This window comes from Bidens hawaiensis, unplaced genomic scaffold (genome assembly GCF_021521415.1).
Source record: "Bidens hawaiensis isolate Kalapana, Puna unplaced genomic scaffold, B.hawaiensis_p1.1 tig00024623_1, whole genome shotgun sequence".
Lineage (NCBI taxonomy): Eukaryota > Viridiplantae > Streptophyta > Magnoliopsida > Asterales > Asteraceae > Bidens > Bidens hawaiensis.
The window spans coordinates 161,007-186,784 of record NW_027493888.1 but is presented as its reverse complement, the minus strand read 5'-3'; the positions used below and the strand labels follow the sequence as shown (position 1 = coordinate 186,784).

Here is a 25,778-nt window from a genome sequence, read left to right as displayed (position 1 = left end):
ACTAAAGTCAACACAATCTTTGATTTAATAATAGAGAATACAAGAGATCATGATTTGCTGCTTGATTATTCTTTCATATTAACCTCCTATAAATACTCATTTACAATTACATGAATGCATGGTAACAAATATGTTTTAGATATAAGTCTATTAGATATGCTCAAAATCCTATAGAGTAGTTTTTTTTTTTGGAGAGCATTTTAAAAATACTGAACTTGATTTAAAAAAAATTCGGCGAATTTTTTATAACTTTCTGACGAATTAGACAAGTCGACTTATATAACTCGAAACATATTTAATAAAATTAATTTTTCTTTTTTTGATAAATTGGAGAACTTTGAATTAACTGAATTATTTTAAATCACAGTTTATATATTTTGCTTAAACTAGCCGTAAAAGGAAACTATAAAAATTGATAAAAGAATTAGAGAAAAATGATTTGAATTCAAAAATGAGGCTCTAAATATAGCATGCATATATTTATAAATGGTGCATGTATATATATTCCATTGCAATATTGTTTATATATACATATATATGTGTGACATTGGATCATCCTATTCATCAAAGAACAAGCAGTGGCGGATCCAGAAATTTTTTTCAGGTGGTGCACTAGTTTTATATGTTTCAATTTCATAGAATCGGATATAAAAAATTTCGGGTTGGTTCAATGGTTCGGACAAAGTTCATTACAAACTAACAAATTAAAAACAAACTAACAAACTAAAACTAACAAATTAAAAACAAACAACTAACAAATTAAAACTAACAAACTAACAAATTAAAAAACTAAAATTTAACAAATAACTTAACAATTAACAACATTAAGAACAATTACATATCTAACAAATGAGTCTAAAGTTACCTTTATAGTAGGAGGAGTCTATGAAGACTAGCAAGGGTGAGTATGAGAAAGGGAGAGAGACAGCAATTTAAAAAAAAAGGAAAATTGGAAATAAATAATCCCACATTTTGTGTATTGCTCGATAATAACCCCTTCTTAAAAAATTACTAGCAACGGTCCCACCTTTCAATTATTTTTGTCTCAACGGCTCCGTTAAAAAATACTTAACGTCGTTATGTTTTTTCCTTAATTTCAAACCGATATTTTAAGGCTTTTGATTGAAAGAACGATACGAGTCGATTGATGTAAAATTTATCTCGAAACAGTGGTTCAAATGGCTTGATTTTTGTTAATTGGAAATTCAAGCACCCGAATCGAAACATTGTTTCGTCGTTTGGATCACCATTTCGAGATAAGTTTTACATCGGTTGACTCGTATCCTTCGTCTGATCAAAAGCCCTAAAACATCGATTTGAAAATAGGAAAAAACTTAATGACGTTAAGTATTTTTTAACGAAGGACCATTGTGAGAAAAATAGTTGGAAGGTGGAATCATTGGTAGTGATTTTTAAAGGTAGGATTATTATTGGCCAATACACAAAAGGTGGGATTATTTATTTACAATTTTCCAAAAAAAAAAACCTTGTTACACAGAATCGAACCCGTAACCTTCTGTTTACAAAACCTGCAACTTAGCAGCTAGTCCAATGCTTGTAGTGTAAATAGAGTGGTCAGTAACGGAACCCGAAGTCTTCAACTGGGGGTTCATGTTATAAGTTTTTTTTACATCTAAACCATGGTTGTGTGCCTACTATTTAAACCCTCGTTACATAATAAAAGATAAAAAATATGTAACGTAATTAATTAATTAATTATAAATTAGTATAATTAAGAACTTTGATATTACAAAGTTTTTTTAAGATTATGAATTTGACTATTTATATGATTACTTTCAAGGTTTATTCAAATAAATGAGTTGGTTTGATGGTTGTTGAAAAGCTTTTTAAATGTTGACATACAAATTAGCCCAAGTTCAAGTCTCTTTGTAGCACTTTTTTTGCTTTTTTTCTTTATTATTATTTTTTTTTGCTATTTCTTTGTATCTATCTATGTGTTGATTGTTGTATTAGATTTTACCAACGTTTGAGATTTACCGGCCGACGTCACCCCCATTGGTTCACCTCAATTTTTATAAATTTTTGTTTTATATTTGGTTTTAATTCCGATACGATAATGCGCGTCACCGAAATCGCATCGACTTACCGGCTCAAAGTTTGGGTTTTACCACTGACTGAGTTTTATCGACCTGCCCGGCACAATGCACCGGGTTATAAACTTGTTATATATATATTTTAAAATATAAAAGAGGCAGTGATGATTAAAAAAAACCTAACATAAAAGAAATTAGAGCTTTGCATACCTTCTGAATTTCTGAAAGTAAAATTCGTACATAACTTAGTTCACAATTTTTAATAATAAAAAGTAATTAGAAAACAAAACTAAAACCAAAAAAAGAAAAAGAAAGAAAATGCACACTCACGCATGAAAATCTTGGAAATGAAGGATTTTTGAGTTTTGTACATTGGTAAATAGACTAATAATATTTAAAAGCCCACAGTAGGGCATTTAATATTTAAAATCAGATCCACTACACTGTACTGTACTGTACGTCTTCTTCATCCTCTTTTATTTGCAGTCGCCGACGGACCATTTTCCGGCTGGAAAGTTTTTAAACCATCTTTTTCTTCCATCTTTTGACCCTCGGACCCTCCTGTAGTTCCGTCCCGGAGAGTGGTTCCTTCCTAATTTATAAGGTGGTTCCTCTAATATTTTCTATATATCGATGCATTATTATTTCGAAACTCGGGTGGTTCTGGGGAACCACCCGAGTACACTGTAGATCCGCCCCTGAGAACAAGTCATGTCCGAGTGGGATTTAGAAAGCTTACTCCAAGACCCATGGACACCACCAGACAACGTCGTCATAGTCGATCAAAGTCAGTCATTCGCAGCCACTAATACTTTACGTGCAGCTGCGACGATGTCGCATAATGATCCGGAAGAGTACCAGAGATACCTCAAGAGTCAACTTGAACTCGCTTGTGCAGCTGTTGCTTTAACTATGGTTTGCTTATATTATTTATATGTGCATACTTTTTAACAATGTTGTAAAAGTAGGTCTACAAGGCCGAGTACTCGCTAAGGTATGGCGCCAATGCGAGTTTCTTTAACTTCCCCTGGTTATTAAGAATCGATCAAAGTTGGTCAACTTTGGCCAGAATCACATTTAGCCGGTCAAGTTGGGCTGATTTTGACTTAAAAAATAAAACATAATTCCTTTTTCTGTAATATTAAATAAAAAATATCATTTTTTTTAACTAACATATAGCAATTTTTTGAATTATTTAGTATTTAAAAATGTATTCTCTTATTTACATTGATATTCACTTATTTTGTTGTATATATTAATAATAATAAATTTATAATATTTGACATATATATAATCTCCAAAATTTAATTTGTTATATATTTACCATTTCCGATTCCTCTGAGAACCCTTAACTCCCGAGCCAACCGTCTAAGGTCCGCGTAGCGACTTTTACGGCATTGCTTTTTAATAAGAGATTTCATAGGATAATAATTTTATTCAAGATTTGTTTTTACAGGGATCTTCTAAAAGAACTCAAGATTTCACTACTCAACAGGACATTGTATCACAGGCTCCTTCTATAGGTTTGTTAGAACAATTGTTAAACCATAATACCAGCAATCTAATATATGTTTTAACTTTGTTTGTTTAACATTTTATTTTTTTTGTTATAAGTTTATGGGCTGAAAGTGTACATGTGTGTGTTTGTTTGTAACTTTGTATTGGTTGATAATATTAGTGTATGTTGATGAACCTGTTATACAAAACAACAATGTAATCTCAGTGACATCGGCAACAAGTGGATCATCGAAACAACTATCAGATGATGATCACCTTGATATAGATACAGAAAAAACTCTGAATGCAGACGCTACGGATGTCAAACGTGTTAGAAGGTAAGTTGCGTTGGGTTGACTCGCCAACATTTTTCTTGTCGGTTATTGAAATATTATTATTGTTTTTGTAGAGTGATATCGAACAGAGAATCCGCTAGACGTTCAAGAAGAAGAAAGCAGGATCGGTTGGCTGAGCTTGAGGCAAAGGTTTATTTTTTTACAAAATGTCAAATGATATTATAGTTTAGAAGAGTATAGTGTAATAATAATATTTCTCTAGTTCAAAAGTTACAGAGTAATAATAATTACACGACATTTTATATACTTGTTTTTAGGCTGCTCAATTGAGGATTGAACATTCTGCGTTACTGAAGCGTATTTCTGACATTAACCAAAAGCGTAATGAAGCTGCTGTTGATAATAGAGTGCTGAAAGCGGATGTTGAAACTATGAAAGCCAAGGTCAGTTAGTTTCTAAACTGATAAGAACCTTAGTGATGTAAATAAACTTTTCGTATTCGATAGTAATTGTTACTCGATAAGAACCTTAGTGCACAAGTAGGGATTTTATTGAGTCGTGCCAAACTAAAGTTCACATGAGTTGGAGCTCAAGCGCAGTCAATTTCAAGCTTTATTTCTAAAGTTCAAACTCTGCTCATAAATTGATAACTACACAAGCTTGAACTTGATATGGGCTCGGCTCATTTATTATTTTTTATGTATTTATTTTAATTAATCTTTTAAACATTATTATAATTATAGTTATATATATATATAATGACCAGGAGGTGTAAGCGAGCGGAGCCTGAGCTTGCATAAGCTCGAGTTCAACGTATTTACTCTAAGCAAGCACAAGCTCGGCCCGGATCAGCTCATTTATATACATTTATAAAATATTTATTTAATTTGTTTATAAATATATAGATATAATTATTCATATGTTTTTGTAATTATAATTTTGAACATATAATAAAGCATGCATCATGGAGATATTTTAATCATGTCTTCATATATAAAATTTATCATGTAAATATGTAATTATAAATTTTTTATGCGAAATAAAAATTAATTTTCACATAAATGACTTGACTGAAGGCAGTTAGTCGAGTTTGATATGTGAAGCTCGGGCTTGAGCTTGTTTTGACGTATTTGCGAGCTAGTTTTAAGTAGATCATAAGCAGCCATGGCTTGTTCACACCACTGTATATAATGTAGCATATTTTATTTGTTTTTTTTTGTTATATCTATGTATATAATAATATTATTATGTAATTATATATTATATTATAGAAGTAAAATTATATGTAATATAAGAATAGGGTCACGAGTCTAAATAGGCTTGGAGTATGGAGGTCAAACTCGAGTTCATTTCCTACTTTAGGCATGCATTCAAGCTTGAGCTCGTTTAAGCTTTATTTGAACTTTTAGCCAACGTGCACCTTGGCTCGTATACACTTCATGCATATGGATCACGGGTTTGGGTCACAAACAATCTCGTTGCAATTAATATCCGGATAACCTATTAAACATGTATGCAGGTAAAGATGGCTGAAGAAAGCGTGAAAAGACTTATTCCCGGATTTAACCCAATGGTTCAACCTGTATCCAATTTATCAACTATGGCTTCATCCACAGATGACATGAATCAGCAACATGACATGAATTAGCGGCGACAATTGGGGTCATTAGTGACGAAAGTAGCGCTAGACGAATCAGACAAGTCAGACTTTCGAAAACCGAATATGTAATGAAGTTAATTTTTCTTTTTTTAATAAATTGTGGAACTTTGAATTATGCTTTATTTCAGATCGTTATTTATTTCGCTTAAATTCGCTGTAAAAGGAAACTATGAAAATTGACAAAATTTATAGAAAAAAATCATTGAATACAAAATTGAGGCTCTAAAGTCTAAATGATGCCATTCTATTCAACACCTAGTTATTTGTCATATGATCAAGGCCATCTTTGAGAATCATTAAAAAAAAATTAGTTCATGTTGTTCAATCTAACTATCAACCTTTTTGTGTGTGTGTTTGTGTTTCAAGATTTTTTCTTTATGTATTTTAATATATATTTTTAATTTTTATAGGCAAAAGATCCAATACAATAATAACTTAACGTATAATAGGTACGTGATTCTCTTTTTTCACGAATCGATCCATGAAATCACATCCCAACATCTTGGAATGCTCAACACATACCCAATTAACCATCGATTCACCGAAAAAAATAGATTTGGATCGTTAATCGATCATTTTTTTACTTTTTTTATGAAACCCGTTTTTGAGCGTATTATGAGCGTTTTAGGTTTCCGGCTGAGCATTTTTTGAGCGTTTTAGTATTTTTGTCTTGTTTTTTTACCTTTGAGCGTCCCGCGTACCTGTCGTATGATAAAGCATTATTGTATAGTATCTCGACTTTATTTTTATAATATTAATTATTGTATTTGTATTTTTCTTATTAATATATAGCATACTTTAAAGAGTTGAAGATTGGGCCACGATATATATATAATATTATTATCTTAAACAATACATACACCTAACATATTATTATTATTATTATTATTATTATTATTATTATTATTCAATTCCATTCCATTCCATTATTGGCCATTGAATCATCAAATCCGGCGAAGCCACCATACCGGAGAACGTGGTCCCACCATGAACTCCGGCCAATTCGCCGTCACAATCCTCCTCCTCATCACCACCGTCTCTTCATCCGAACGATTAATCCGGTTGCCACGTGGGTATCACCGATCACCGGCTTATTATTCCGACACCCACCGTAAAACCAACGACAATACGTTCTGTGAAAGCTGGAAGTTTTCCATCGAAGCTAACGAGGCCGGAGTATGGTACCTTGTGCCGGAGCGGTGTGTTCAATTCGTGAAGGAGTATATGAATGGTGATAGGTACCGGTCGGATTCGGAGGTGGTTGGTGAGAATGCGGTGGAGTTTGCGAAGACGGTGAATGTTTCCGGTGATGGGTTGGATGCCTGGGTCTTTGATATTGATGAGACCTTGGTGTCTAATTTGCCGTATTATGTTGATCATGGATACGGGTATGTAAGCTATAATATTATGAATCGAAATAAGTCGGGTGCGGGATGTATATTTATTAATTTATTCATTTTATTAATGACATTTAGAATTGGCTCTTTCTCTAGTCTGTCCACCCTAGATCCGGTAGACCCGCCAACTTAATAATCATCTCCCGACTAGATTTTCAACCAACCAGATCACGTCACATGCCATTATTCGGTCGAGACACCCCGATTTAAAAAAAAAGAAAAAAAAAGCAGGTGGGCCCACAAGATATCTTCAGTTCATGTTTCCAGCGGTCTGCCAAGTTTCAGTCCGGGTTGTCACTGATGTCCCCGGCGAGACGCCGGGGACATCTTTGTTGGTCCGGTTGAAACCTGGTAGTCCGCTGGGAACATGAACCGAAGATATCTTGCGGGCCCACCTGCCTTTTTTTCTTTTTTTATTTTTAAATCGGGGCGTCTCGACCAAATATTGGCATGTGGTGTAACCTGGTTAGTTGAAAATCTAGTTGGGAGATGATTATTAAGTAGGCGGGTCGATAGGATTTCGGTGGGTAGGTATCAAAATTAGATGAATGTGCATCAAATTAACTATAGCTTAAGTTTCTGTTTATGAGTTTTGAATTGTGATTGGATTTATTGTTTAGATATTGTAGTTCATTGGATTGATTTGTTGACCAATGTGAATTATGGATGTAAACGAGCCGGGCCGAGCTTATTTGACTTATGAGAGATTGAGCTCAGCCCGTTTTGACTTATGAGAGCTCAAGCTCGACTCGTTTCGACCTCTTTTTCTAAAGCTCGAGTTCGGCTCGTGAGTTGTTTCTTCAAGCTCGGGATCATTTATTTATTAATTTATATACATTTTAATCATTTTATATATTTTAAGAGAAACCTTAGTCCTTAAATGAGCATAAGCTTGGTAATGTAGTGTAAAATTAATACATCAAAATCCAAAAAGAGGTAATATTAATACATAGAAATCCAAAAAGAGCTTCCCATACAAGCCTCAAGCTTGGGCTCGGGCTCGATAACTAAACGAGATTTATTTGGCTCGAGCTTTGAAAAGAGCTTCCCATACAAGCCTTGAGCTTGGGCTCGGGCTCAATAACTAAACGATATTTATTTAAGGCTTGGGCTCGATAACTAAACGAGCTTTATTTAAGGCTTGAGTTTTTTTATCGATCCGACCTCGATTAGCTCGTGAACATGGTGCACGCTTGTTTGAGTTTGTTATGCTCCATCTTACGGGTTCGACCCTAAGCTATTGTGGCTCCCTTGATGAATCCGGGGGCAGCCCCCCTGGCAGCAATCCTGGATATATGATTTATTCATCGTTTTTTGGACACTCCCTGCCTGGCTGCGGTCAAGCACTCGAGCCAAAAAAACAGGTGAGTTTGTTTAGGCAATGGGGGATTCAAGGGGGCAAGTCCGGGGCATCGCCCCGGGTAGCAATCCTGGATATACGAGTTCTTCATCTTGGTTACTATCTGGTTCTCGAATTCCCATTGCTTCCTCTAAGTTTCATTTGTTGTGCACATCTACAAAGTTGGTTAATATATATATATAGGGAAAATGCAAAAAAATATAATGCTTTAACATAATATCCTTTATTATTGACTAGATTGATTTTTTTCTAAACAGATCAGAGGTCTTTAACGAGAAGGCTTTCGATGAGTGGGTAGACTTAGCCGAGGCACCCGCCTTACCTGCAAGTTTCAGGTTATACACAGAGCTTCTACAGTTGGGATTCAAGATTTTCTTATTAACGGGCCGAAGTGAATTTCAAAGAGAAGCTACTAATAAGAATCTCCAGTATGCAGGATACACCAACTATGAAAAGCTTTTCTTAAGGTAATTTATCTCTAAAACCTAGTCCTGTAAACGAACCGAATGAACACGAACAATGGAACAAGGGTATGTTCGTGTTTATTTATTTAACTTTAAGTGAACACGAAGACGAACAGGTAATCAAACAAATATTTGTGTTCATGTTCGTTTGTTTAAAAAATGAGCATGTTTGTGTTCGTTTATGTTTGTTCGTAAAAATTAAACGAAATGTTCACAAACGTAAACTAACACTAACAAACATAAATGAACACACTAAATTAAATATGAACAAACAAATATGAAACAGTAAGTACACGATCAACAAATATAGGTTTTTATTTACTTAATACGTTTATTTGTTTTTAAAAATCTATATAATTTCATTGTTAAATGGGTTGATTAAACAAACGGACACAAATGAACGAACATAAACGAACGAATGAAAATAAGCAATCATATAGGAACAAACATAAACGAAGGAAACATGGTGTTCTTGTTCGTTCGTTCGTTTATCAAGTAAATGAACATAAAGGGACTTCCAACCGAACAGTTCACTGACGTTCGGCTCGTTTACAGGCCTAAAAACACTACAATATTATTATGATTATATTACTTTTTCATGTATATATTAATAGTAACTATCATTGTCCAACAAGGGCGTTTTCACAGTTTTGATAATGTTTATTAATGAAACAGGGGAGATTCAGATTTAGGTAAAACAGCTACTGTGTACAAGTCTGAAAAGAGACAGGAGTTAGTAGATGCAGGCTATCGGGAGACCAGTGGAGTGATTTATTTGGTTTTGCAAGAGCAGACAGATCTTTTAAACTTCCAAATCCATTGTATTACATCCCCTGAAAACAATCAAATTTCCAAAACAGATTTATACCCACGGCCGCGGTGTTTCATTGTATCTCGTTGTATTTCTTATTCTTAAGTCTGTAGTTTTGACTTGTTTCTTATTAATGGTTAGATTCTGGTTCAAGAAATATGTTGAAAGTTGTTCAAAATGTGTTATTAATAACTGTTTTCTTAAAAGTTTTGGTTATATTTTTTCAAATGGTAAGGGTTCAAGTCCGGTGGTTGTCAAAAGAATCTGATAAAGGTTATAATTGTTATGAATTATTGATGAATGATGGATGACACAATTGTCAAACACCTTCATTCACACAAACACTCCAAATGAAATATAATAGTTGAGATTGTCGGTAGATTTACTTTTTGAATAGTAGATTTGATATTATAAATAGCATGTATTTGTAACGAAGTTATCCATCCCGGTAGAACTAACAATTCACATATATCTCTTCACTCTCTTGTCTCTTAGATATAATAAAGTTCAATTATTACTTCAATAATCTTGTTATAATTAGAGCTAATATTATAACACGTTATCAGCACGAGCCGCTTATATCCTAACCAAGAAAGGTAATAGACACAAAGGTATCTACAAAAGCATCATAAACACTTCTTTAATTATGTGCATTAGATATATATCTATGCATATACATATACTAACTAATATACTGAGTAATAGCAATAATGTGTATAAACATTGTTATTAAAATTTGATAACTATTCTAACTTTTATTTATATATGCACACTAATATCTCATTTAGAAGTTAGATTTATTTACACTAACAATTCTATTCTTATTATTGTGCATACTAATTAGATATATTTTATAAAATAAACTTTATTTAATATCTTATTTATTATCTTACTTTAAAATAATTAATATTATATATTATATATATACACACACAAACGGTAATGTTACCGTTATAAACGGTAATATAACCGTTATAAAAGGGTTATAAATTTTGACTATAAATAACCAATCATTAACCCCATTTTATTTACAACAAACATTCTTCTTATTAAATTTATCCAAGATAAAATTCTCAAAATGATTCACCCGGTTTTGATGTTGGTCACTATAATGCTTATACTACTTCTCATTCTAATTTTTAATCTCCCATCTGAAGATTTCGGCATTTTCTTTTTCTTTTATATGTTTATAGCTCTACCAATGTATTGTATCTCATTGTTGATTGATTTATATGGATTCTAATATTTATCTTATTATTTGCTCTATTATGTTTAGCAACAAAATGTCAAATATAGCAAAACTCGAATTCCCTGCACTCGACATTTCTGGAGAAAATTATATGTCTTGGACAGCAAATGTCAAAAGACATTTAAAATCTATGGATGTGTTAGACACAATCCAAGAACACAATGATTGCTCTGACCGGGATAAAGCAAGAGCTGATGTTTTCATCCATAAACATATTGATAAATTACTACAGCATGAGTATTTTAATTATGATAACCCATATATGATATGGGAAGATTTGAAAAGCAGATTCGATCATCTAAAGGAAGTTTTACTTCCTACTTCTAGAGATGAATGGAACAGTCTTAGGTTCCAAGATTTTAAGAGGGTAAATGATTACACCTCTGCTTTATACCGAATTTGTTCAAAGCTAGAATTTTGTGGGTATCCCGTAACAGAGGAAGAAAAGTTAGAGAAAACTTTCTCCACGTTTCATGCATCAAATATAAACTTGCAAACACATTATCGTTTGCAGAATTTTAGGAGATACTCTGATCTAAATGCATTACTCCTTGTAGCAGAGAAAAATAATGAATTATTGATGAAAAATCATCAATCTCGTCCCACGGGTTCATTAGCAATACCAGAAGCACATGTTGCTCACAAAAGTTCTCATAAAAATTCTGATCATAAATGGGAACAAAGTCGAGGACGAGGCCATGGACGTGGACGTGGTCATTTTGACAAAAGGCATTTTAATGATCGTAAGCATCCATTCAAATGGAACAATAACTCTTACGGTCGTGGTCGTGGCCGTGGTCGTGGTCGTAACCAGAGAGCCGATAATTATCATGTCCCACACAATACCAATTCCAACCACCAAAATAAATGGAATGAAGCTGGTAGGTCCGAAAACAATGGCACTTCATGTTTTAGATGTGGAAGTACAAACCACTGGGCAAAGGCTTGTCGCACAGCTCCACATCTGTGTGAACTGTACCAAGCCTCTCTAAAAGGAAAAGAGAAAGAAGTGAACCATGTTGATAACTTTAATAATATCAATGTTGAACTGAGCGTTGAAGACTTTGGGGTAGAACTTTGAAACAAAGTTGCTTGACTACTATAATTAGATGCAGTTATTAAGTGTGTTCTCATTATTTTTAATTATGTAGTTCCTCTTTCATGTACTACTTGTGTTTCAATTAAATAAAGTTCTTATTAAAATATCATATGTCTTCGTTATACACTTATTTTTTTTCTTAATATTTTTCAAGATTTAAAATGAAAATCACCGGAGCACAAGATCAAACAAATGAAGAAGATATATGTATAGCGAATAGTGGAGCCACGCATACTATACTTAGATCTAAAAAATATTTTTATAAACTGAAACCAACAAAAGGGATCATCAATACAATATCAGGTCCTACAAACTTGATAGAAGGAGTGGGAAAAGCTAATTTAGCATTACCAAATGGTACAAAGCTCAAAATAGAAAATGCTTTATTTTCCCCAAAATCAACAAGAAATTTGTTGAGTTTCAGAAACATATATCATAATGGATATGATACTCAGTCAAGGACTGTTAGTAATGAAAAATTATTTGCATATCATAAGCAAAGATCAAATATTGGAAAAATTGCCAATGCTCCATTCTGGTTTGCATTATACATATATAAATGTGCCTCAAGCACATATGGCAGTCAAAGAAAATTGTTGCGATTCTGGTATCATAAACTTATGGCATGACAGATTAGGCCATCCAGGATCCACAATGATAAAAAGGATCATTGAAAATACACATGGGCATCCACTGAAAGGTCAAAAGATCCACAAAATAGATAAAATGCCTCAATGTACATCTTGTTCTCTTGGAAAATTAATTACAAGGCCTTCGCCATTAAAAGTCGATAAAGAAACACCAATGTTTCTTGAAAGAATTCAATGTGACATATGTGGACCAATTCATCCACCATGTGGACCATTTAGATACTTCATGGTCTTAATAGACGCATCCAGCAGATGGTCTAATATCTCTTTATTATCGACTCGTAATGTTGCTTTTGCAAAATTTCTTGCTAAAATTATCAAATTACGTGCACATTTTCCGGATTATACCATTAAAAGAGTAAGGCTTGATAATGCGGGAGAATTTACATCACATGCTTTTGATGATTATTGCATGTCTGTGGGGATTGTTGTAGAACACCCTGTTGCTCATGTACACACACAAAATGGCTTAGCCGAGTCGTTGATCAAACGCCTACAACTAATAGCTAGACCATTAATAATGAGGACAAAACTCCCTGTTTCTATTTGGGTAATGCAATTATGCATGCTGGATCATTAATCCGCGTGAGACCAAGTGCAATTCATAAATACTCTCCCACACAACTTGTTTCTGGAAATGAGCCAAATATCTCTCATCTTAGAATTTTTGGTTGTGCTGTGTATGTTCCTATTGCACCACCACAACGCACAAAAATGGGTCCCCAAAGAAGGTTGGGAATATATGTTGGATATGAAACATCTTCCATCATAAGATACCTTGAACCTTTAACAGGTGATGTATTTACAGCACGTTTTGCTGATTGTCATTTTAACGAGACAATGTTCCCGACATTAGGGGGAGAAATGAAATAGCAAGAAAGAGATATATCATGGTGTGTGCCATCATTGTTACACCTAGACCCAAGATCAAAACAAAGTGAGACAGAGGTTCAAAAAATAATACATCTACAAGAAATTGCAAATCAGTTACCTGATGCATTTACTGATATAAACAGGGTCACTAAATCTCATATACCAGCTGCTAATGCTCCAGCTCGAGTTCAGATTCCAAGCAAGCAAAACCATAATAATGCACCTCATGAATCTCAAAAACGTTTAAAACGTGGAAGGCCAATCGGTTCAAAGGATAAAAATCCTCGAAAAAGAAAGGGTTCTGAGAAGGATACTGACCCTAAGGAAGGAATGATTGACAAAACCTTCCCTCAGGAAAGAATAAATGATATAACATTTCCTCAGGAAGAAATAAATGATTCCAATAAAGAATTGTCAATAAACTATGGTAAATCACATATAATGTGGGATCGAGATAAAATGGAAAATATTGATGATATATTTTCTTATTCTGTGGCAAGCGATATCATGGAAGAAAATGATGACCATGAACCAAAATCTGTAGATGATTGTAAAATCGACAAGATTGGAACAAATGGAAAGATGCTATGCAAGCTGAATTAAACTCACTAAACAATCGAAAGGTTTTTGGACCTATTGTCATTACACCAAAGTCAATGAAACCTGTAGGATATAAATGGGTTTTTGTGAGAAAACGAAATGAGAAAAATGAAGTTACAAGATATAAAGCAAGACTTGTAGCTCAAGGTTTTTCTCAGAGGCCAGGAATTGACTATGAAGAAACGTATTCTCCTGTCATGGATGCTATTACGTTTAGATATTTAATCAGCTTAGCAGTCTCTAAAAATTTAGAGATGCGCCTTATGGATGTTGTCACAGCTTACTTGTATGGATCACTAGATAGTGACATCTATATGAAAATTCCCGAAGGATTTAAACTCCCCGATGCAATAAGCTCAAAGCCTAAGGAAATGTATTCCATCAAATTACAAAGATCCTTGTATGGACTGAAACAATCTGGAAGGATGTGGTACAATCGTTTGAGTGATTATTTGATAAGCAAAGGATACACAAATAATCTTATTTGTCCATGTGTCTTCATCAAGAAGACAACATCAGGATATGTGATCATAGCTGTGTATGTTGACGATCTAAATTTAATTGGGACACAAAAAAGAAATTAATGAAGCAATTGCTCTTTTAAAGAAAGAATTCGAAATGAAAGATCTTGGAAAAACCAAATATTGTATTGGTTTACAAATTGAGCATATGCATAATGGGATACTTGTGCATCAGTCAACTTATACTGAGAAACTCTTAAAACGTTTCAATATGGACAAAGCAAATCCTTTAAGCACACCGATGGTTGTTAGATCACTCAATGTTGACAATGATCCATTTCGTCCTTGCGAAGATAATGAAGAGATTCTTGGTCCCGAAGTACCATACCTCAGTGCAATTGGAGCACTTATGTATCTTACTAACTGTACAAGACCTGACATTTCTTTTGCAGTTAATTTATTGGCAAGATTCAGTTAATCCCCTACTAAAAGACATTGGAATGACATTAAACATATTTTTCGGTATTTAAAAGGAACTGTTGATTTAGGTTTATTTTATCCTAACGATTCAAAAGAAGGGTTAGTTGGTTATGCAGATGCAGGTTATTTATCTGATCCCCATAAAGCAAAATCTCAAACTGGATATGTATTTAAGAATGGAGGAACTGCGATTTCATGGCGTTCTCAGAAACAAACACTCATTGCAACATCTTCAAATCATGCTGAAGTCATTGCATTGCATGAAGCTTCAAGAGAATGTGTATGGTTAAGATCTATGTCACGACACATATTGATTTCTTGTGGACTAGAGAAAGATCGAATTTCAACTCCTATCTATGAAGATAATTGTGTCTCGCAAATGAAGGAAGGATATATCAAAAGTGACAGAACAAAGCATATACCACCAAGATACTTTGAGTATACTCGAGACCTTATTAAAGACAATCAGGTTGAAATGAGATATGTCCAGTCCAGCAACAACTCAGCTGATCTTTTCACAAAAGCACTTCCCACAGCAACATTCAGGAAACATGTTCATGATATTGGCATGCGCCATGTACGAACAATGTAACGACCTGCAATTTGAGGGGGAGCTATATACTGCACTCTTTTTCCCTTAGCTAAAGTTTTTTCCCATTGGGTTTTCCTTTAGCAAGGTTTTTAATGAGGCAGTACTTCAAGACCCCGACGTTTTGAAATGGTGTCATACAAGGGGGAGTGTTATGAATTATTGATGAATGATGGATGACACAATTGTCAAACACCTTTATTCACACAAACACTCCAAATGAAATATAATAGTTGAGATTGTCGGTAGATTTACTTTTTGAATAGTAGATTTGATATTATAAATAGCATGTATTTGTAACGAAGTTATCCATCCCGGTAGAACTAACAATTCACATATATCTCTTCACTCTCTTGTCTCTTAGATATAATAAAGTTCAATTATTACTTCAATAATCTTGTTATAATTAGAGCTAATATTAAAACAATAATATATATTTGATCGCAAATATTAAACGTACATATGCTGAACTTGAATAGTAGCATACAAGCATAATAACTAAAACACTTGAAGTGACATAGATGAGTGGGAGAATTATGTATGGTCTATAGATGTTGACCAGGAGGCGATAACGAGGGGGGGTGCGATGCCGACGTGGATGGTGGTGGTGCCCAGGACATTAAACCACAACAGTTGCGGTGGTGAGGTGTATTCCTCTCATTCTCTTAACAAAATGGTGTAGTGTTCGGTTAGGTGGTGTTAGTTAATAGAATAGATTAGGTGTCGGTAAAAAAGATACAGGTATTGATGTATTGCTAGTGATATCCACGTCTTAGAAGAGTGTAATTGCCTATTCGCATTCCAGTATGTCAGAAAAGGACGTTTACAGAGGATGCTACTTTTGTTGGTGTGATCCGTCGATTTCAATATCTTATTGAAGCTATTTTTGTTGGTGCAAACGAGTTGAGTCAAGTCCGAGCTTGACTAGACTCAAGTCGGTTCATTTTGACTTACGAGCTCTCAAGCTCGAGCTCGGCTCGTTTCGAACTCTCTCTAAAGCTCGAGCTGCTTAGATCGTGGGCCCTTTTTATCATGCTCAGGTTTGACTCATTTTTTATTAATTAATTAACTTATATACCTTTCTAGTTATTTTTATATAGTTTAAGAAAAACCTTAAACGAACCAAAGTGTAGTTCGACCTCATGCAATACCTTAAACGAGCCTAAGTGAGCTTCCCATTCAAGGGCTTGAAAAAACTTGGTTCGTTTCAAACTTTTTCTCAATCCGATCTCGAGTAGTTGGTGAGTGGCTTGGCTTGTTTACACCCTTACTTTAAACTTGTAAATATATAAAATTATTTTATTTTAACATCACTAACCATCTAAGCCGTTAATGCGGAAAAATATCGGATATCGGTCAAAGACCGATATTTGAGATATCGGTGGGATATCGTTAATTTTAATATCATGTAAAATTCATATATATAGCAATTTAACACTAATAATTCAATATAGTCTCATACCATGAACATTTTAACCTTTTGCAAATTGCAAAACACTAACAATCGTAGCAAAGTAAGAATTGATTAAGACTTAAAACACTAACATTGAACACTAAAAGTTGATAATTAAGACTTAAAACACTAATATCGGGTGTATCGGTGATATATCGGTCAAATATCGATCGGTATCATTGATATTATTATCGGTACCGATATTATGAACCAATATTCTGATTTATATATCGCCAAAGATCAATAACTGATATATCACTGATATATCGGCGATATCAACTACATAGCTAACCATATATAAAGTTATTATTCTTAACAACTAGTTGTCATGTACTCATGTTACAAGGATCATTTCATATCTATTTTGGTAACACATTGTCCTTAAACAAAGGCGAAACATAATATATTTATAGGCAATAAAATACAAACCATCAACAATAACGACAACATCGCTTCTCTTCAAACAAACCTTAAATTCAACTTTAAATCTCACACTTGCAAATTATTAACAAATCGTACAATTTTCAAATAAAAACTGTCTTAAAATGTCGTGGCAAACTTATGTCGATGACCACTTAATGTGTGACATTGATGGCAGCGGTCAGCACCTTAGCTCGGCCGCTATCTTTGGTGTTGACGGCACGTTCTGGGCTAAGAGCACTTCCTTTCCTCAGGTTTGTCTTCATTTTATGAAACCCGTAACAAAAACCGACTATTTGGTTTTTGTCTTGCATGTAACAAAAACTGGAAAAAAAACAAACAAACCGGATTTATATATTTTCATTTATGGTTTAAATAATGTATAAGAATTTAATAAAATCAGATACCTTTTCCAAAATGTAGAATAATAAATTAGTTAACAAAATGATTTAGATACAAATTCATTGTTTTGGCTAATTTTTTATATCGGTCCAAATATTTCAAATTCCAATGGCGGAACCGGAAAACGGAAACCAAGCCGAACACATACTGAAAATACCAAAACCAAAAAAGCTGAAGAAACTAACCAAATTTATAGATTTTCATTTTTTATTTAATTAATTTATAAGAATTTAATATATGTGTATATCAGAAATGTTAGCCCAAAATTATAATAATTAATTAGTTAACAAAATGATTTAGTTCCAAATTCATTATTTTGGGTTTTTTTTTTATTTCAACCCAAAAATTTTAAACTCAAATAACAAACTGTAAGTGAACCGAATTTATAGGTTTTTTTTATTTCATGTAATCATTTTATATGCAGTTTAAACCCGAGGAAATTAAAGCTATCATCAAAGAATTCGATGAAACCGGTACCCTTGCCCCAACTAGTTTATTTCTTGCTGGTCAAAGTACATGGTGCTACAAGGCGAGGCTGGAGTTGTTGTCCGTGGAAAGAAGGTAATTTCAACTTGTTTACTTTATTAATTTGTTCTGGGCCCATAAATTTTTAGGATTCTCGGGGACAGGCCTGGTTGATATGTGTTAGCTTTTATCTTTAGTTGGTCAAATGGGTAAATAATGTTTAAAACTACAGGGAGCTGGAGGGATTTGTATAAAGAAAACCGGTCAAGCCATTGTGTTTGGGCTTTACGAAGAGCCTGTAGCTCCCGGTCAATGCAACATGGTTGTGGAAAGGTTGGGTGATTATCTCGTGGACCAGGGCATGTGATTCAAGATGTTATCATTACTCGTAGTACTTATGTGTCTATAGTCTTGAATACGAGGATACAAACGGTTTTTTTCACTGTTTTTTGGGAGCTAGGATCTCCGCTTCCTTGTTACATGCCAGGTTATTTGTACCGTTATTCACGAATCGATAAGTTCAATAACTTGTTATTCAAATATGTTCAAAAGTTGGATATTATCTACTCTATGTGACAATTATGTAAATAAGAGAAATTTCATTGTACCTTTTTCTATTTTCTTTATGATACAAATGTGTTTCATATCTTTGTTTTCTGTTGTTTGTTTGGTTGATGGAAACATCAATGAAGCAAAAAAAATTTATGCATTAATATTTTACTTATAACTTAACAAGTTGTCGATACATTTATTACAGAAAAGCATGAGAATAATAATCTTAATTAGATATATTTATACGTGAGCATATATACGCCACCTAAGTTTTAATCACCGTAATAATGCAAACAACAATCATTCATTTGTACCCGGTTTTTATCACTGTAATAAAAAATGCATAAAACAAGTTTGCGATCTATTTTTAAGTTTGTGTTTCATCATAATGTGTTATAATAGTAGAATGTATAAGCATGTATAATTTTTTTTCTTATTTTTATTGATGTTTGGTTTATTTCAAAACATATGACACGGGAACATAAAATAAATACATAAACTTTTTTAATTTAATCTTGTTATAACAAATAAGTAACTTTGGTTGTTACATGTCATACGAATTCAGTTGGTGTAATACATCGGATTTTAATCTAGTTTATAATACAAACATATAATTTAATATGAAATATGTTTATAGTTGATTTATTTATTCATATTCATTTTTTGCTTTTCTCAAATTAAAGGAATAAAAGGTACAACATATCATGTAGCGTAGTGGTGAGCCTTTGCAAAGCAATGATGAAGACAGCATCCTATTCATGATATGTGGTGGCTTTTTTCATCAACTTGTAATCTTGTATACTACACGTATATATGTATGGGCACTAAGAAGCCTTTCATTATAAAACAAGTAAGATATAATATTTTTCAATAATATATATGGTTTCTAGTATCATGTTAAATCTTTGGGATTGGATATCTTAGAAAGATCAAAACCAATATATGATGTCATAAATACAAATATATTAGAGAATAATGTGTGGGGAATATTTTGGTGTTGATTATGCCATTCAAATAACTCAAATCCATCTTTTACAAAGTGACGGGGACCTCAAATCTCTATTGTTAATTTTCTAGAAAAAGAAATGGTCAATTACAACCAACACAAAATATATTATCATCATTATTATAAGTTTTTATGAAAAATAAGTGGTGCTAGTTAACTAAAAAGTTGATTTTTAATAAAAAAGGAACTAACATAGTGTATGAACGGATATACAAGTCAATTTAGTTTTGTGTTGTTTAATCATGTAACTATGTTAATTACCAATTATAATTTAATTATATTGTTTTATCATATAACTATACAGTTGTAATGATAAAACAACACAAAAATAATGGTAAAACAACACAATTATAATGACACCAATGCATTATAATGATAAAAGGCAAAATTTCACACAATGATTTCTACTTTCCGAAAAAAACATGTTTTTAAAATATATAATAATCTATACTCATATAAAAGAAAATCATGTGTGTGTTGTATTAATAAGAGGGAAACTATGAATTCTAGCTTAGTGATATCATGACGTGTAAAAATGTATCTTCTAATTATATCGAGAGTTTAAGTCTCATTGTAGTCAATGACGTAAATTTAGAAAGAGATTTAGGTGGATATTCAAAAATTAAGCTTAGTGAGGAAAGAGTTTGATATAATTTGAAAGAAACTTGAATTGAAACATATTTTATCTCATGTGGTTTAACCCAACAAGTTTGGCAAGCTGTCTCCTCAGCTGTCCGCTTTTAGTGTATGCGATATTGTAATAGGCTTCGATGTTTCTTGTTTTTGGGCCGGGTTTTAGTATCTTGCTATGCCGGCGTGAGTGTAACTTGTTTGAATTTAATTTAGTTTTCATTGGACATTAAAAAAATGTTATATAAATGCATATATTTAATGACTTTGAATGTGCATATCTTTTAGTTCACAAACATTAAAATAAAATATCATACACTTTTAAAAGACATTTGTGCCAAATTTGGTGACTGGGGCCATGACCAGTCCATACCAACACTAATAATAATAATAATAATAATAATAATAATAATAATAATAATAATAATAATAATAATCTATACTTTCTCAACCCTATAATAATCCACCTTGTAACATTTCTTTTGGTCACAATAATAATAATAATAATAAGCATTTGTAAATCACAAAACAAAAACAATCGGAAGAAGATGTCGTGGCAAGCGTACGTGGATGACCACTTGATGTGCGAGATCGAAGGCAACCACCTCTCTTCCGCCGCTATTCTCGGTCACGACGGCGTCGTTTGGGCCCAATCGGCCACGTTTCCTCAGGTCTAATAGTTTTTATTTGTTTTAACTCCGATTTTGATTCGGATCTGACTTGAATTGGTACCGTTGATTTGTTATGGTGAAATCGTTGTTATGTGTGTGGTCAAATCGTTGACTGAGATGATGCGTTGTTGATGTTAGGGTTTAACGAGGCGGAGTTTTGTCTGATTTGAACTTACTAGCCTCGAGCTTGTTTTTCAAGTTCGAGTTCTAAGGCTGAGCTCGGTTTGCTTCGACTCGTTTATTATATTATTTATCAAGTAATCTATATATATTTAATGTTATTTATATAGATATTTTTAATTATGGTTTTATCGATTGCACAATATATATTATTTAGTTATATTTTTTTATATATAATAAATTAATAATGTTTATTAATGAAATACATATTAAATCAAAGATGATATAAATGGTAGGCACGTGAGCACGATAAGTGAAGCTCGGGCTCGTTTATTAAATAAACTTATTTTCAGGCACGGGCTTATTATATAAGCTCGGATTGATTCGAGCCTTTTGTAAGCCCGATCTTGAATCATTTACACCCCTAGACCTATCTGTTTAAATTTAATCAATTTGGTTAAAAATTGTTGAAATTGGTGTTTATGTGTGGTTGATTTGGTCAAATCGATGACTGTGATGATGTGTTGTTGATGTTAGGGTTTAATGAGGCGGAGTTTTGTTTGATTTGATGTGATTAGGCTTGAGCTCGACTCGTTTAATTGCCGAGCTCTTTTTCAAAGTTTCAAGCCATGTTTTTCAAAAGCTCGGCTAGTGAGTACTTTATCAAGCTCGAGCCCGGGCTCATTTAACTTTTGAGCTCAGATTGGGCTCGGGCTCGGCCTCTTTTATTAAACAAGTTTACTTTCAGGCTCAGGTTCGTTTAAGTTTTGCTTGATTCGAGCTTTTTGCGAGCCGATCTCAAGTAGCTCGCAAGCAGCTTGGCTCATTTACACCCTTAGACATAATCTGTTTAAATCTAATCAATCTGGTAGAAAATATTGGCAACTTTAGACACATAACAATGTAATCGTGTTTCAGTTTTTTTTTCATTTATACGAAAATAATAGGATCTGAGTAAAACTGAACGAGACATTATAGAAAAGCTTATTTGGATGAGAATAATTATTTTTCGATTAAATGGAATAAAAAATCTGGTTACTCTGTGGATGGATTAAGCTAAAGTTTAACCAGTCACTAGAACATACAAGTTGAAAGCGTAGACAAATTACTTAAATCTTTAGAGACTTTACTACCTCCATATATTGTATGATTAAATCCTTGGGACTTTTAAAGATAATGAAAAGGTTTTCTAATAAAGTTTAGGAATTTAATCATGCAAAATCAAAAGACATTCACTAAAATATTAAAAGTCTAGAGCTTGGTTTTGGCATTCACTTAAATATGGAAAACTGTAAGGTTTGAAGGGATTTCTTGAAGGTGTGTCTCGAGAAAACGCATTAGGGACTAAAAGGCGCGCCTCATGTAGTTCTGGTTCAAAATTAGGACCTGTGTGCTGTTTTAACGAAAATCTATGAAGTTTTTTATTGACAGTTGCCTTATTGAGTTATTTCCCAACACTTACAAAGTTGAAATAATTTTCTACACTTGTAAATGCGACATAGTCGATTACTTTTTATGTATTTTTCATAATTTGCAAGTAGTTCACATATTTCTTGGCTAATGCTGCAGGTCAAGCCCGAGGAAATAACTTATATCATAAACGACTTCAATGAGCCCGGTTCTCTTGCACCAACCGGTTTATACCTTGGTGGCACCAAGTATATGGTTATTCAAGGAGAGCCAGGGGTTGTGATTCGTGGGAAAAAGGTGATCAATCTATAATATTGGGCGCGCACACGCACATATATGTTAAGAAGTGTGATAACCACATTAAAAACATTTTAGTTTTTAGTGGCTATATTTAAACTAGTTTTATTGTTGTTAACTACAGGGACCGGGAGGTGCTACTATTAAAAAGACAGGAATGTCTTTAATAATTGGTATCTATGATGAACCCATGGCTCCAGGCCAATGCAACATGATTGTTGAAAGGCTCGGTGACTATCTCATCGATCAGGGTTTTTAATTTGGTCATGTACGTCTCCCATCCCGTCGTCTTTCTTACCGGTTAAAAAACTGCTTATTGGTTTACTAAAAGTTTGAATAACTTGCAGGAAAATGATACAGTACTAGTTATTATTAAAGTTGTGGACCAGGTGGTTGAAAATATAAACAATCTTTGATTTGATCAAACTTTTCCTTGTATTTTATTATTTGGAGTGGTATGTTGATTAATCTCTTCATTTGGTTTGGGATCTCTTGTATTAATATAAATTACAACTTTGCTTGTGTAACATTTGGTGGTGGTTTGGTTACACTTTGTTGGCTACTAGGTCAATATGCTATAAGTTCTATAACCATATTGTTTTATTAATCCTTCAAATTTCCATTTTTATTAAAAAAATTTTGATTAAAATGGGTTAGCTGCTACTTTATAGTAATCGTTTGAATGTAAATTCTGCTTGAAACCTAAAGAGATTGAGCTTGCAAGCTAACTTTATACTTCTCTTGTTTGAGTAATATTGAACTGATAAAAATGTGATAACTAAGTAACCATAGCTATGTATTGTGCTTTAACTATTAAGGGTTAGACGTGCACAAATCGAGTATTTTTAAAACTTAGAACCGGGTAGGAACTGATATTTTGAAATCGGGTACAAACTGGAACCGGTTCTAGTCAAGAACGGGGTAGGAACCGGATCCGACCCGATTCGATAAGAAAATATAAAAATCCAGTGGAACCGGGTAAGGTAGGAATTGGGTACGGGTTATACTCGAAATCTGAGTACACCGGGTATTCCTTTTGTACTTGGGAACCGATTTCAACGGCTATATAGCTATGTTAAGTTTAGGACTTGATAAACCACTTCTCTAACTCTAAAACACACTTTAAATCGCAATATCGATTAAACCGGCAAGCAATGGCAACCAACGATGATGTTGTTATGGCCATCGATACACAAAGATGCCCCGAGGTTTGGGTTCATTATGACTTGTGTGTTATGACCGAGAAATGGGTTCATTATGGAGGTGTAGGTAAGTCGGGATTGTAAAACGAGTGTAAACCGATAAGTTTTTTTTGGCGTTTTTGACTTGGGTGGTAAAACAATTGATTCAAAATCATGTTATATAGTTTTGAGACCTCAAAAACCGGTTCCAACGGTCCTAAATTCCAACGGCTAGTTTTCAAAGACTGCATGTCACTAAATGCTAAGACCAGGTGGAACCGGTTATTTCGGGTACGAACCGGAACCGGGTTAACTTCTAATGTAAAGTTTGTTGTTTCATAGCGAGCATTATGTTCCAAAAATGATGATAAGCGATAAATCATTTGATTTGACATTTTTGTAACATGGCATTATATTGATATTGTGTTCTAGATGACAGCTTAGAATTAAAAATTTAACTCTATATAATACGGATAGACATATAATACATATGTAAAAGTTGACATAATATGAAATATTATCAATATGGAATGTTTATCAACGTGTCATTATATATTTGTATATGACCGACCCGATAGTGATAATGACATTATACCATAGTTTATTAGCTAACAAAACCACTGTGTGTAACACAATTGTGATACAATGATATACTAATATTTGATATTTTGAGTTTTGATAGTTCGCCTATACCTTCTAACAAACGGGTGTTGAGTCCTCAGGATGACACACAAACAAAATAAATTTTACATTTAATTTTATTTTATACTTTAAATAATTAAATTAAGAAATTAAAATATATAAAAAGGACTAGACATATCCACTTTTTATTTTATGATACTTAAATGAAACTACTAGGTTAGTTACCCGTGTTTCACACGGATAGAAAATAAAAAAAAACGTAATATATATATATATATATTGTGTGTGTGTATGTGTGTGTGCCCTCGCCCGCGCATTATATATTTTAATGAATTGTAAATGTCATACTTATAAAAACGAATAATTTTTCATAATTAAAACATAATAATTATTTAATTTTGGTCAATAAGAATAAGAAAAAAAGATATAAATCATTTGAATATTATATAATTTGTATATTATGAATTATAGAAATGTCAACAATTAAATTTAATTTTGGTTTTATTAAAATAGAAGGCCTATTTATGTATGTTAAAATAAAAAATATATAAGACAATTATTATTTAAGTGGAGTTGGTGAAATGAGGCCTTGGATTCAAGACTTGTATCACATAATAATTTATTTTTTATAAGTTTACAACACCTTATTGCCGAAAAACGAGTCATAGATTATAATAATAAGAAAAAGGACCTAGTTAAATACGCTATGAACAATATGTCTTGTTTTAATAGTATAGTTAAAAGTTAGATTAGATATGACAGAAACTCAGTGAGTGGCTACAGTTTTTTTAACTTTGTAAGCTAACAGTAATTTTTTTAAGAGTTAAATAGCAAATGATATCATTTTTTTTCAAAAAAAAATATACTTTATATTTGTTATTCACTTTTTTTCTAAATATGGTACAAGTGAAACCAAATAATATTCTTATCGGTTAGGCTATGTGTAGTGGAGGAGCTACAAATGGGGGTGAATTGTGACACGTGACGCC

General features: G+C 33.0%; 2 protein-coding genes and 2 pseudogenes across 3 annotated transcripts; all 4 read left to right on the top strand.

Moving 5' to 3' along the window:
* The first annotated feature begins 2,765 nt into the window (after positions 1 to 2,765).
* LOC143569613 (light-inducible protein CPRF2-like) lies at positions 2,766 to 5,495 on the top strand. Its single transcript, XM_077055482.1, has 6 exons — positions 2,766 to 2,969; positions 3,511 to 3,577; positions 3,733 to 3,889; positions 3,961 to 4,036; positions 4,165 to 4,290; positions 5,367 to 5,495. Exons 1-6 carry the CDS (start codon positions 2,766 to 2,768, stop codon positions 5,493 to 5,495), a joined length of 759 nt encoding a protein of 252 aa, XP_076911597.1.
* A 925-nt stretch (positions 5,496 to 6,420) lies between these two features.
* Positions 6,421 to 9,684, top strand: LOC143569598 (acid phosphatase 1-like; annotated as a pseudogene). Its single transcript, XR_013141762.1, has 3 exons — positions 6,421 to 6,895; positions 8,522 to 8,731; positions 9,404 to 9,684. The product of XR_013141762.1 is annotated as an acid phosphatase 1-like (transcript).
* A 7,824-nt stretch (positions 9,685 to 17,508) lies between these two features.
* LOC143569596 (profilin-1-like) lies at positions 17,509 to 18,832 on the top strand (annotated as a pseudogene).
* Positions 18,833 to 20,926: 2,094 nt separating this feature from the next.
* LOC143569595 (profilin-2-like) lies at positions 20,927 to 23,500 on the top strand. The gene is made up of 4 exons (XM_077055470.1): positions 20,927 to 21,139; positions 22,829 to 22,966; positions 23,091 to 23,234; positions 23,314 to 23,500. Exons 1-3 carry the CDS (start codon positions 21,017 to 21,019, stop codon positions 23,223 to 23,225), a joined length of 396 nt encoding a protein of 131 aa, XP_076911585.1. The 5' UTR covers positions 20,927 to 21,016; the 3' UTR covers positions 23,226 to 23,234; positions 23,314 to 23,500.
* The last annotated feature ends 2,278 nt before the right edge of the window (positions 23,501 to 25,778 follow it).